Source organism: Anopheles aquasalis, chromosome 3 (assembly GCF_943734665.1).
Source record: "Anopheles aquasalis chromosome 3, idAnoAquaMG_Q_19, whole genome shotgun sequence".
Lineage (NCBI taxonomy): Eukaryota > Metazoa > Arthropoda > Insecta > Diptera > Culicidae > Anopheles > Anopheles aquasalis.
In genome coordinates this window covers 24686596-24699095 of record NC_064878.1, presented here as the reverse complement: position 1 = coordinate 24699095, position 12500 = coordinate 24686596, and the positions used below count along the sequence as shown (strand labels likewise).

General features: G+C 48.9%; 5 protein-coding genes across 7 annotated transcripts in view; 3 read left to right on the top strand and 2 right to left on the bottom strand.

The window, feature by feature from the left end:
• LOC126578977 (ceramide phosphoethanolamine synthase) overlaps positions 1-571 on the bottom strand; it is a 2630-nt gene extending 2059 nt beyond the window's left edge. Inside the window, exon 1 of the mRNA XM_050242130.1 lies at positions 1-571. This exon is cut by the window's left edge and continues 2059 nt beyond it. Within this exon, the coding sequence (XP_050098087.1) occupies positions 1-135 (135 nt within the window). The 5' untranslated portion in view covers positions 136-571.
• Positions 1-7592, bottom strand: part of LOC126578976 (probable ATP-dependent RNA helicase DHX35) — a 12046-nt gene extending 4454 nt beyond the window's left edge. Inside the window, exons 1-4 of the mRNA XM_050242129.1 lie at positions 7568-7592; positions 7392-7490; positions 6481-6708; positions 4799-5016 (exon numbers count right to left, since the gene is read on the bottom strand). Of these exons, the coding sequence (XP_050098086.1) occupies positions 4799-5016; positions 6481-6517 (255 nt within the window). The 5' untranslated portion in view covers positions 6518-6708; positions 7392-7490; positions 7568-7592. The remainder of the gene's footprint in view (positions 1-4798; positions 5017-6480; positions 6709-7391; positions 7491-7567) is intronic.
• Positions 7593-7952: 360 nt separating this feature from the next.
• On the top strand, positions 7953-8733 carry LOC126575475 (cytochrome c oxidase assembly factor 4 homolog, mitochondrial). Its single transcript, XM_050236183.1, has 2 exons — positions 7953-8083; positions 8164-8733. The coding sequence occupies exons 1-2, from the start codon at positions 8006-8008 to the stop codon at positions 8275-8277; spliced, it is 192 nt and encodes a 63-aa protein (XP_050092140.1). The 5' UTR covers positions 7953-8005; the 3' UTR covers positions 8278-8733.
• On the top strand, positions 8274-8733 carry LOC126575473 (uncharacterized). The gene has a single exon (XM_050236182.1). The coding sequence runs from the start codon at positions 8274-8276 to the stop codon at positions 8679-8681; it is 408 nt and encodes a 135-aa protein (XP_050092139.1). The 3' UTR covers positions 8682-8733.
• Positions 8734-9708: 975 nt separating this feature from the next.
• The window catches only part of LOC126575472 (long-chain fatty acid transport protein 4), a 10589-nt gene continuing 7797 nt past the window's right edge, over positions 9709-12500 (top strand). The window contains exons 1-2 of one of the 3 annotated variants that reach the window (XM_050236180.1): positions 9709-9832; positions 12331-12500. The exon at positions 12331-12500 is cut by the window's right edge and continues 217 nt beyond it. The gene's annotated coding sequence lies outside the window, so the exon portion shown is untranslated. Of the gene's footprint in view, positions 10117-12330 lie in introns of all 3 variants that reach the window. The other 2 variants (XM_050236179.1, XM_050236181.1) reach the window with 2 other exon arrangements.

Sequence of the window (12500 nt, the reverse complement as noted above, 5' to 3'; positions counted from 1 at the left end):
GAACGGATCGGTGTCACGGATCGGATAGTCCTGGATGCGAATGTACAGGTTCACGTCCATCCACACGAAAAACACGATCAACAAAAAGAGCAACGATAGCAGCAGCTTGCTGACCTGCGAGCTTGGACCGACCATCTTGACTCTCTCTCTCTCTCTCAGACACTTTAACGGGAGAATATATAATCTTAATATAGCAACTATAATAGTCTACACTGGGCTGCGACGACAACTATTCCTCTCGCTATCTCTAATGCTTCGATCTCGACGACCAACAAAGGAAAGCTTCAATACCGCAGCGGGTCACCAGTTACTTCACCGGACGTCCGGACTCACTGACAAGGAAGCGCCAACTGCGCCGACACAATCCTTCGGACGAACCAGGACAAGGTCCTGCTGTCTGGGGGTGGTCACTAATACCAACACGCTTATCCGTAATCCGGTACTACTACCACTACTAAGAGTACTACAGCGGGACACACCACTTCACGTTAGGACTCCTCCTGCGTTCGCCGTCCGTTCGATTGCTCGTGGACGTGGTGAGAAGTTTCGGGGAGTCCCGGTTCCACCGTTCGTTCCTTTCGTCTACACCACCGGCACGAACTGAAACAGAGAGATAAACAGAGAGAGAGAGAGAGAGGAAGAGAGAAGAAACGAAAAGGGAATGATGAAAACAACATCATACAAGCAAACAAAGTGGGAGCAGCAGAGCGGGCATAAAAGTCACAAAAGGACAACGGAATGTCCTCGAGGGCGAGATGGTGGGAGGCAATATGATCCCAATTAGCGGGTGGTTAGTAGCGACGCTGGGACGCAATTATCGGGTACGCGAGAGAGAGAGAGAGAGAATTACAGAATAAGCTAGATTACTTCAGCAAAGTGAAGAACTGAGGGAACAAGCAAGTCTGTTATTGAGTTTAAGGGAACTCGCTCGAGAATCATGGCAGGAAACTCAGGTCAGCGGTGTTTGTAGTGCATTTTAATGGCAGCATAATTACAATATTGTAGGTTTACTGACCACAGTCATCGTAGTGACCACACTGAACAGTAAAACCTCCTCTATCCTCGACTATTATTTGAGCAACTGTTTAGTAAACAACATGTTTACTACTTGGTCAAGTCGGTATCCAACAGAAATCGATGGAGGCTGTGCTCTTCACCGAACATTAGTTCCTCTTAAAAGTTCCAAGTATTGTTTCTGATGTGCACAGTAAACAATGACTTGGTAACCAGGACTTTGCAGTAATCGTAGTACACACTGAACTGTTGGTATTCCAACTACAAACCGAGAAACACGAATATGAGCACGTTAATAAAACGCAAAAGGTACACGGATTGGGTGTAGCAGGCAGCAATGAAGTACCAATTGAAATGTTCCCCCAGCCCAAAAAAGAGGTAAAATTTAGAGAGCCGGTAAAAAAAACCGGCCCACTTCCCATTCCCGACATTTCACAATTTATTATTCATCGTAGGATACAAGCGTGATAACATCCGCGACCAGCAGGGGTTTACACGAAGGTGTACCGGCCGCATTTTCCTCTACAACTGCTGCGCCCACACCAAAGCAGTAATGTCGGGCGTTGAAACTGCAATTTGCATAAGTGAGACATTCCAGGGTTGACCGCCAGGATACCACCGCAGGTTTGTGTTTCCACTTCCCGACAGGAATTGAAAGGACACGGAACCCCCGTTTCCGTGCAGAAGCTGCTCGAGTTGGTGGCGAATGCTCCATTATCAAGGTAATACCGCGTCAAAGTGCCGATTCCCCCCCGGTCCATTCATATGGTTCGTGGCGTTTGGTCTTGTGACGAGAGAGAGAGAGAACCAATGCAAACATCATCATCATTGCTTTCCAGTTGTTCCTCCCTCCCTTCCCCGATACCGAATGACGAGGTCCTTTTCTTCAGCTATCGGCGGTGAACGTTCCGTTGCAAGCGGTTGATTTGCTGACTTTTCAACTTTTCCACCATTTCTCCACAGGGAGCGGGCATTTCCTGTTTTTCATGCAGCCTTTGCCTTTGTGCTGCCACTACAAACCGGGACAACATTGAATAATGCATGAAAGGCAGGCTGGCTTGCTGGCGAGTAAGGTTTCATTCGAATGCATTCGGATCGACAGGATTGCTGTGCAATAGGCATCAGAAGTGTTCGGTTAGTGTGGTTCCGTGGAGGGCTAATGGATTGAACGGAACGGCTGCTTTTTAGGCTTTCGTTCAATGAACAGAACACAGCAGCGTTGAAATGCAGAATTGAAAATCATGCTCGTGAGCAGCAGAGCAAGATCAATGCTCCAGCAACGAACCAAAAGGAAGTGTCTTATCAAAAGCTGGATTGTACCGAATCGATCGATTTTCCGTTCAGCAAATTCCGTCGTACATCAAAGGAATTTGTTTTTCCATCGAATCGCATAAAACCACCATTATTTCGACAGGACGTTGGTTCGGCTATCTTATCCTGTCAGTGGCACTGAAACATTTACGACGACGACGACGCTCCTAAACCGGGCCCCTAAGCTATTATTGGATATTTACGGGTACACCTATTGCGTGCTGCCCAAAAACGGCACGGACGGTGAGGTCCGACGCAAAAGCCAAAAGCTGAGACAAGCCTTTGCGTGCGTACCACACGCCATCCTAATTCCAGCAATGAGAAGCACCTCTTTCGATACCTCCCAAAAGCACGAATTTAGCCTTCCTGGTTGATCTTTATTTATGCTGCAACAAAGGCCACTCACAGAGAGAGACCCATGCCGGTTTGTTGAAGGCCTTCCCCCCCCCCCCAAATCGTCTGCCAACATATGCATTAGCAATGCGAAACACAGAAAAACCCAACTCCCAACTAATCCCCCGTGCACATACTCGGATTTAGCTCATGAATATAGCATTCACGAACGATACCGATTCCCAAGGATACACCCTGACCCCCTGGACCCTGCGCTGCGAGCGAGAAATCGGAATCATAAACTGTTGATAGTCGCACCATAAATAGTTAAGATCATTCGATAGGCAGCCCCCAGCCTTTTGTCGTGGCGGATATCACGGCGAACCCACTAGGCGTAGGGCGGCGCTATCTTGACGCATGAATGGACGTGGCGCAAAAGGGCCACCGCTTTCCACCGGACGGAAAACACCGAAAAACGCAAAAGCAAACACACAGCAAATCAAACAAAAGTTGACAGGTCGGGCGGACTAAAAATAGCTCCAGAAAGAAGGAAAGTGACTAGCGAGTGCGCACATTTATTGATGTGGGATATACGCTTTATTCGTTGCAGGTGGAGAGTCAACAGCGAGTTCCATGGACGCGAGTCAAATAAACACCCATACCGGTATGCCAAGCTGCTCCTGCTGTCACACGCTATCGGGTACGATCCTGCGCCTGATTTGAACTAATTACGGGGTCCAGAAATAGAATGACAAATCCTTTAGCAGCGCGCCTCGGACCCATCATCACCAGAAGCGCGTCATGTTATTTGGGACACGTGCCAGAAGCATTCGAAGGGCGCTAATGGCCATGGACAAGAGATGCAGATTGAGTGTGATAGAGGTGGGGAGCTCATTACCACCACCACCACCACCACGAGCACCAGTGAAATCGGAACCAGTTGGCGTTATTCCTGTTTGTTTAATGAAGGATATTAGTATGCTCCGCTTGGTAGCGGTGGAGCAATGTAACAAACTCTGGAGCGACTACCAATGATGGTGTAAGGAATATTTGACGAAAAAAGGTCATTTGGGTTCGTGCTCAATAGTTAAATACCCGCGTATAAATAATACACGAGAAGAATTAAACGTGTAGGAACGTGGTACATCAATATGGAAACCAAAAGCATCTGTATTCAATGTAAGTAGATTGAAAATGTACGACCAAGAGAAGGAAGCCTCATGTCCAACAACCAATATTCGTATGAAGCAATCTTTTGAAGAAAATTATAAGATAAAGACTGTACTGATACATTAGCTTTGAGGCACATCAGCCCATTATTGAAACACAGCAAGAACACAACTCTATCTACTTTGCAGAAGACCGTCCCACCCTGCAACAATGTCTATCCAGCGACAGTTTAGCGTAAATCGTTGCGTTGGCGTGCCCCATGAAAGGCAATTACCTAAATAGAGTCTCACTAATTGGCAGATTTTGAGCTGAAGCTGATCAGTACTAGCGATTCACTGACGAACGCCAAGTCTCAAGCAAATTGCGATACTCTTCATCTCAGAGCGACAAACATGAAATGCATGCACATAAGAGATCCGAGTTGAACACTAAGAGGAAAAACCAAATAATTCCAACAGTAATGACGCGAGCGAATGACGCTATCCCTTCAAAAAAAAGTGCCTCATGCCGGAACGGCAAACATGGCAGTTGGAATGTACCCAGCTCCGGTTTCTGCTGGTGAGTGTTTAGTGATAACACAGGCGGGCAGGCGGTGGTTATGTTATCACCGAACACGCCACGTCTTACCGGGTGCCGTCCTCGCAGAGTTTAATGGCCACAGAGAAGGCCGCCTGGTACACTTTCGCGCTGACCATCGATGGCCAGTTGGTGTAGGGTTATGTTCCGGTTGGGTGAGAAAATGGTGCGTTTTGCGAGTGTATAAGAGGCATGCAAAAAAAAAAACTATAAAGCCACTGTGGAAGGTACTAGAGCGCGAGAGTTTGGTGGGTGGAAAGATGCACAAGAAATGAGATCGACCACTGGGCATGACTAGGGATATGCTCACAGAACAATCACCGGCCTTTGATACACTCGAAAAACGCACTCCCTTAGCTTAGTGATCCCGCGCTAGATTCCTTTCGGTGCTTACCTGCGGTACTTGCGTGCTCTTGCCGGATCCGGTCTCACCGACCAGCACGAGCGTCTGGTAGGATTCGAGGCAGTACAGTATCTGGTCGCGGTACGGGCTAATCGGTAGACGATCCCGCTGGGCGGCGAGCGCGAGCGACTGGTGGGCGTTGAACACGAACGACGTTACGTGATCGTCCGTTGGTGCGGCGTCCCGTTCCGAGGCGAACGATTCGTCATCTGCAGATGCCGCGAGGAAGAAGAGTAAACGAAACGGTTGATAAGAACACGCGATGTAAGGGGTGTAATTTAACAGCCGCTTTGCGATATGTCGCACAAAACCATTACATCAAACACCGGATGACTAAACGGCAATGACAGCGATTGGCATCGACGGTACGCTTGCAACAAGTGTCCACCATCCACCATACCCCTCAACGGATGTGAGCCGAGAACCGGAAAGTCTAACTATGGCCAATAAGCTCCGCGTGGCGCGAAAAGGAATCGATTACTACTCGCGCGGTATCAGTTCGGAACACGGGCAGTGGCCTCGTCGTTTCTCACACCAATACTGCACAATGGAAGTGCTCCTGCGAGTGTTGATGATAAGCGGTGGGGTGCGTTCGTGTGTAACGCAAAGATCGTGCTCGTGTTTGCCAGGAGGAACTCCGGAACAAACACACCTGCGCGAAGGGGTCCCAATAACTGTGATGACAAGCGACCACAGCGATAACGCAAACAAATGCGTTCTATTTATCTTTCCTCCTATATATATCGAGCATTAATCGATTATTAAAATTCCGTGAAGGGGGGCAACGGGGTCGCTTATCAGTCACTTATCAGACGAGGTGGAAATGTGCTATCTCATGATGACATTTTTTTGGTTCGTTTAACCGTGGCACACGACGTAGCGCGAATTGTTACGATCGCGCGTATACAACACTCAGCGTCACAATGTATAGTGCCTGACGACATTGAAATGGAATTGTGCAGGCGCCATTAAGCATTCTGCGAGTGAGTTTGCTAATGTTGCCGCCGTTACGTGGACGTTTAGGGGATGGCCGAGCAGCCGGTGGGGGACAGCTGCGATCGACACGTGAGCCCACGATCACGTACACGAGAGTCAGTGAACCAGCTGTGCGCTTGTGTTCAATTGTTTTACTCTGATGTTCTGAACGGCTGGTGCTGCTGTACTCAAGCGTCGTATATGAGTCTAATGGATTATTTTTTTCACAAAACAACAAACGATTGGCGATCTTAAGACACTCTTCCAACATGAGAGAACACTTCTGTGCTGATTTCCTTACAGTGTAGTCACAATTTTCCTCAATTCAATTCCTAGCTGGTGCTTCTTGATGATAACTTCTGACTCTGATCAACCGGAACCAACCGCGTGATCGCTCATCTTCTCGAATCGACACGCGATGCAGCAGATTCCATCGCAATCTCATCGCTTGCTTTTCGCGGTTCCCCGGTTTGCGCGATGGCGTGAAAAGGCTTTGTTATAACCAGTAATTACCTCCGGGCCGTATGGAGACCGGGTGGTAAATTGAATTAGTTTCTCACACTCCGTGCTGATGGTGCTAACAGCTGCGCACTGCTGGTGCATGAAGTGGGTACGTTTTACCTGAAGAAGTAGGCGAATGGCAATGGGCACGGCAATGTAAGCAGCAGCTGGCGCTCCGGGGCCTCCACTTTACTTACCCGGTTTAAGAAACTTCGGACCTTTCGCCGTGCTCATAATCCAAGCAATCCGGTTTTGTTGTTGAGCGATGCGATGTGGTTCGAGGACAAAAGTTAAGATCAGGATCCTCGGGTGTACCGTCTGGAGTCCTCTCAATAACGATAATATCAAAAACAATCTTCTAGAACTTTTGATCACTGCGCGTCCCGTGTACTGGATGCTGCTGCTGCTGCTACTGCTGATGATGCCTATATGTTGAGAGACACGATGATGTCATGCGACCGTAATGGGCCTTGGTGCTCCCCCTTGATGTTGTTTCTTCTTGTCTCTTTCAAGGGTATTTCAATAGACGGGTTTGTGCGTTCGAGCGTTCCTTCCGTTCGTTCACTCGCTCGCTCACTCGCACGGTCATTCGTCCGTGAAACCGCGATACAGGCGTTCAATCCGCGAACGGACCAAGCATTCCCGCAGTAGCACCAACGGGTCCGTATTCAGGTCAGCGCGTTTCTCGTGTTGCAGTCCCCCCTTCGCCGCCACCGGGGTATCGGATGTTTTCTTTTTTGTGTTCTACGTTTGCAGCGATTGGCTCGCGTTTCGTGTACTCACATTTGCACGCACGCACACTAGACAGTAACCGTGACGACGTAGTCACTTCACTCGACCGTCGACTACTGTTGGAAACCTTTTTTCGGCACGGATTCCAGAGCACGCCAAACACGGCGGATACACTATCGAACGCTTGTGTCGAACGAAACCTGCTGCTTGTCCGGGGGGGAAGGACCGCTTTCTTTTCACTGCTTCGATCGCCACACAAAAAGCGCTGACCGCGGGACACCAGCAGTGGAACGTCCTTGCCGCGAAGGTGACCGTGAATTTTGGGTACAAATTATTTCACAAACAAGAAAGTAAACACATCCGCAAAAGGGGAAACCGGAAGGAGGTTGGCGGCGGTGGTCGTGGCGTCCGCAGTGGCGACAACACGGCCCGTTCCCTGAACCGAACGCGAGCGTTGATGTTGATGACGTTCGTCCTGCACAGAAATGATGAGCAAATGATTAAAATTCCGACAGATATTCGCATAATTTAAAACAGCAACTAAAAACTCACGCTCGAGAGCAGCAAAATTCGTCGAACCGGCCACAAGCACGAGGTGTCTTCAATAACCAATTGTGTTCGCGAAAAAAATGGAGTTTATTTTAAAAAAAATTAAAGAACAATTTTGACAACCAGTGGCCGTTGGTTCCCTTCGATTTCCGCTTTCCGAATTAAGCGATTTTCACATTATTTCTTATTAACAACAGGTCTCCTTTTTGTAAAAATGATGAAAGGGTAATAAAATATTTGATAAAATTATTGTTTCTTTGTGAAAAGCGCCACCTGGGTTATTGAAGACACGTTTGCTACAAGGGTTTGTTTGTTTTGGTTTCCACGAACTGTCATTTGGGCGGTTTTCCGCGTGCCGCCACCGTTTTTCCCGGTTTTTCCTCGGTTTTTCCCCGTGCCTGTGCCCGTGCCTGTGCGTGCGTGTTGTTTTTGCGCCATATTATGTCCTCGGAAGTGGTAGATCCCGTTGAGCAAATGCTAAAGACCACCGGTTGCATCAACCTTCATCACAAAGTGCAGGTAGGAACGCGAACGGTCACACATTTCGCCGGGTCGTTAAGAATCTGTTAACCTCCCCCCTCCCCCGCTTTTCCATATAGGAGTGCATCGCGGAAACCGGGGACTGGCGGCTGTGCCAGGAGGTAGTGCGAGAGTTTAAAGCGTGCATGCAAGACTACACGGATAAGCAGCGGGCAAAGTACGCGGGGAAATGAGGGCCTTCCGTACGCTGCTCGCTGTCCGCTGTGGCCGTGGCGATCCGCTGAAGATGGTGCTGGTGGTACGCACGGATTTGGGGCTGAAGAAGGGCAAGATTGCATCACAGTGCGCCCACGCGGCCGTCATGTGTTGTATGAGGGCGGCGACGGGCGGGAAGGACGCCCGCCAGCAGCTTGACTCCTGGCTCGCACAAGGTCAACCAAAGATCGTACTGAAGGTGGACGGTTCGGAAGAGTTGCATTTACTAACCCATCGGGCGACGGCGGCCGGTGTGATCGCTGAGCTTGTACGAGATGCCGGAAGAACGCAAGTGGCCAGCGGAACCGAAACCGTGCTTGGGCTGGGCCCGGAACGTAGCGAAGTGATCGATAGCTTGGTGGGGGACCTTAAGTTGCTGTAGAAGATGAGGGAGGAGGATGGATTGTAAATAGATAGATCGTTGTTAGATGGAATTGTGCCCTCTCTTGTAGTAGCGTGTAGCATCCGAAAATAGACTCCCACTGAAGGCATTCCCGATCGATTTCCGTTATGTCACGTGCGTCGACCAACGGGGCCGTTTTAAGTTAATCACTTCCTTTTATGAGTTGTGTATCGATCACGTAGGCAATGCAATCCATTGCGTTATGTTGTGTACCTTTTAGCTCCCTGTTCTTTTTAGTGTATTATTTGTTTCTTTAGTTATTTAATGTTTTTTGTTTGTTAATTTTTGTGTTGCATGAGAAAGAAGGTTCTTCATCCGTATTTATATGTTCCACGTTGGTCGTTCTCTGCCTCAACTCTGTTGCATTAAACAAAGAAACTCAATCTTAAAGCCATTAACCTCCTTTCCCCCGTCTCTTGCATGTGTTGTCGCGTGATCAGCAAATGTGCGATCAGAATTCCTCACATTCCGATGCACCCACCATCCTTTCCATTCTAACCGTATAGTAAATACCAAGGACACTCGCCGGTTTGCGTTCCCTGACCCATGCTCACCCGGTTCGTGGTTCCATTTCTGCATGGAATTAATCGCACATTTGTGCACTGGAGTTTTGATCAAAGACATTGCATGAATCGTCCTCTACGGCACCACTACTACCGAGCGCTAGTAGTGCGGCCACTTATGCGTAGCGGCGAGAGTTGCAATTGTAACTGCGTGTAACACGAGACGCGAGGGTAATGTTTGGGATGCACGTTGCACAAAGAGCACGAAAGAAAGAAAGAGAGGGAGCTGGCGAGGGTGTCGTGTGTCATTGTGCACCACCAGCAACCGGGCAGCGTCGATCGTGTTCGTTACACAGATCGCTCTCTCATCGCTGGTTTTCTACTCGATTCCGTTCTAACCATCCACAACAACCCACACGCATACAACCCGACAGCTCATTCTGAAATTGTCGTTGTCGTCGTCGTCGTCGTTGTGGTTTCCTCTCGATCGCGAGCTATCATTCACCATGCGACCGTCGCGACCATTGTCGTAGTTCAGTGAGAACCTCGGCCGAGGGCAGATGACAATAGAGGGTGTTCGCTCCGCTTGACGGGGCACTTGAGCGCGATACGCCGCGGGCCGTAAGGGTACGTTTTGTGTGTTCTTCCTCGCCCCCCCGGGGAGGCCGTGTGTTCACCGATTGCGGAAGAGAACTGTGAGGCGCGAGTGTGCTCGGTTATCTAATGATATATAGTTGTTGTGATAAGATTAGCCGGTAAATCGCCGAAAAGGCCATACAAGTTGTATCGAACAGAGGCTTTCAGCGTCGCAGAGCACGCATCGAAATCAAAAACTCGAACCCATACCACCCTTGGCGATTGAAGCGTTAAAAGGTAGAGCACCCGCAGCAACATCGACGACGAGCGGACCAGTATGCTTTGGGTTCTGTGATTCACTTCCCCCAACCCCAGGAGAACGATACATCTCATTAGAATCCGGAATGAATGAGATTTTGTGTGCTGAATGTTGACCGGAGCGCCGGATACGACCGCTGGAAGCTGGCTTAATTTAAGTCGTCATTCGCCATCATGCGGGGTGTGCTTGTGTGCCCCTTTCCACTAAGAACGCCTACGGGAACGGGCGACCGGAGTCGCGTCGCGAGCATCAAGTCCCCTCCATCAATTGGTGGCCTGTCTGCCTGCCTGCAGCAAGAGACTGGAATGCCTGTTGCCTACTAGCAAGACCTCTGAGATCACCACAGCTCAGGAGATCGCGATCGCAAGTACATCGGTTCGGTTTGCGAATGTGACAATCGCAGTAGTCGTTGATGAATTGAACGCTGCACTTCGGAGCGCTGGCAACCGTCCCAATGCCAAGGTGATCGAGGACGCAATGCACAATCGTGGCTTACTGTGTGCCAGGTGACGATGATGTGCCGGTTTGTTCTTCAACCAATTTGCCTTCCAATGCGCGAACGTCCATGCGTTCTAGTTGCAAATTCAAATGAACAAACGGCCTCCAACGGCACGAGACCACAGAACTGTGCTAATTGTCTCGTTGATCTATTGGATGTTTACAAACGCCTTCCGTTGCCGCTTATCTCCCGGGCACAGCGCCGCCGGTACATCGAGGAGTTTGCCCTCTGAACCAGCAGGCACCAGGAGTCTTATCAGAGAGAAACGAGAACAATACCGGGGGTTGATGAGTGCGGACGGCTTATCGCGGCTGTTCTTTTAACGGGTGAGATGAGCCAGGAGAAATGTAGGTTGAAATGCTGATAGGTGACCGGTGGGGGTGCTAAAGTCCGCACCGGCACCCGCACCGAAGATGATCTCTTGCTATCTCCCGAATGGAAGATCATTAGCCGTGGTGCCAGTGATCATCATCAGGTCCCTTGGGACTGTTGCGCGCCACCACAACCGTCGCAAGCGTCCGTCCCACCAAGCCAATCAAGTCACGTCCGGTGGACTTTGCGCCTGGACGGGTGATCGCTGCTATCATTCTACTCTCACTTCCCCTTCTCCCCGCGGTTCCAATTGATCAGCTGTGACGATCTTGCGTGTTTGTACTTTCGGGCAACGCATTTGGCGTATCACCATCATCATCATCAGTGTATTTGCAGCTGTACTGAAATCGCTGTTAGATGCTCTGGAAACAGATCTTGGAACCGTGTGGTGACCCCCGAAGGACGTACGCCATGACGAGGTGGTGCGCTAATCAACTCGCAAAGCCCACTTAACCTTCCGCCTTTTTGGCTTGGCTTGGCTTGGTTGGGAAGCCTGGCTGATGGTCGTACACTTAATGAAATGCTCCGCGCGTTCGTTTCTTTCAGCAAATGTCGCCGTTCCGTCTTGCCGTGGTGCACGTCAAGGGGAATATGCAAAGGGTTTTTTTTTGTTGGATTGCCTGCCTGCTCGGAATGATTTGCATAACCCGGCTACCCGGCCCTTACCTAGCTAATCGGGTGCATGTTAGAAGGTGGTCAGTTAACGGATTGATTGAGCATCGCGCACGTCGATTGTCCGTCGATATTTACATTTGCTTTTGGTAGCGGTCCATAGCGGAACGAAGAAAATGTGATTCCGTTGCACCAATTAAAGTAATTGTGGCTCACGTGTTACTTCTTTGTACACTTTGCCATTCGTTCGGTACTGGGAGACTCGCATATTTTGCCTCGAATCGATTTGAACGACTCATCGTGGGTTAACAGTGTGTCATAATTATTAAATGACCAGATGACACGATAATTGTGGCAGTACAAATAGCTGCTGGACATGAGTCACATAAATCCAACACAAGCTTATCACACTAAGCCTAGATAAGGTGGAACTCATGGCTTCCTATCTCGTTTGGCATTCCGTCAAGTTATGTCATTCCTAATCTATTTACAATCTAAGCCTTGGAGATATTTTCTCAAGATTTACTACAAAGTCTTATCAGATGGATTGCATCATACAATACTTGTTTGGTCTTGTGTGTACCACCCGTTGCAGCTGATGCTCTGATCCAAATATTCTAATCTAAGCGTTCATGGCTCATCTTGGAATATTTTAAAAGAATAAAGGGATTTTTTTTAACTATTACATTATAAGTTACACACGATTTGCCACTCAACTGTTTTTTTCTGTTTATTCTATCTTTACAGAATTTAGAAATCGTCAAAAACTCTATTTAAGTGACTGAGACTGAGTGTTGCACATTATTTGCAAATAAAAAGGATTCAACATACAAGGCTGTGCGGTTGTTAGGAGCCGCCTCAACATTTGCGAGCCAGTCGCATACATCGTACAACACCTTTTGCGTTCGCAGCAGGCC

Excerpts from the sequence above, each read along its gene's own strand:
- LOC126575475 (XM_050236183.1), top strand. The coding sequence starts at position 8,006 with ATGTCCTCGGAAGTGGTAGATCCCGTTGAGCAAATGCTAAAGACCACC. Across the intron at positions 8,084-8,163 it reads ACCTTCATCACAAAGTGCAG|GAGTGCATCGCGGAAACCGG; the intron begins GTAGGAACGCGA and ends TTTTCCATATAG.
- LOC126575473 (XM_050236182.1), top strand. The coding sequence starts at position 8,274 with ATGAGGGCCTTCCGTACGCTGCTCGCTGTCCGCTGTGGCCGTGGCGAT.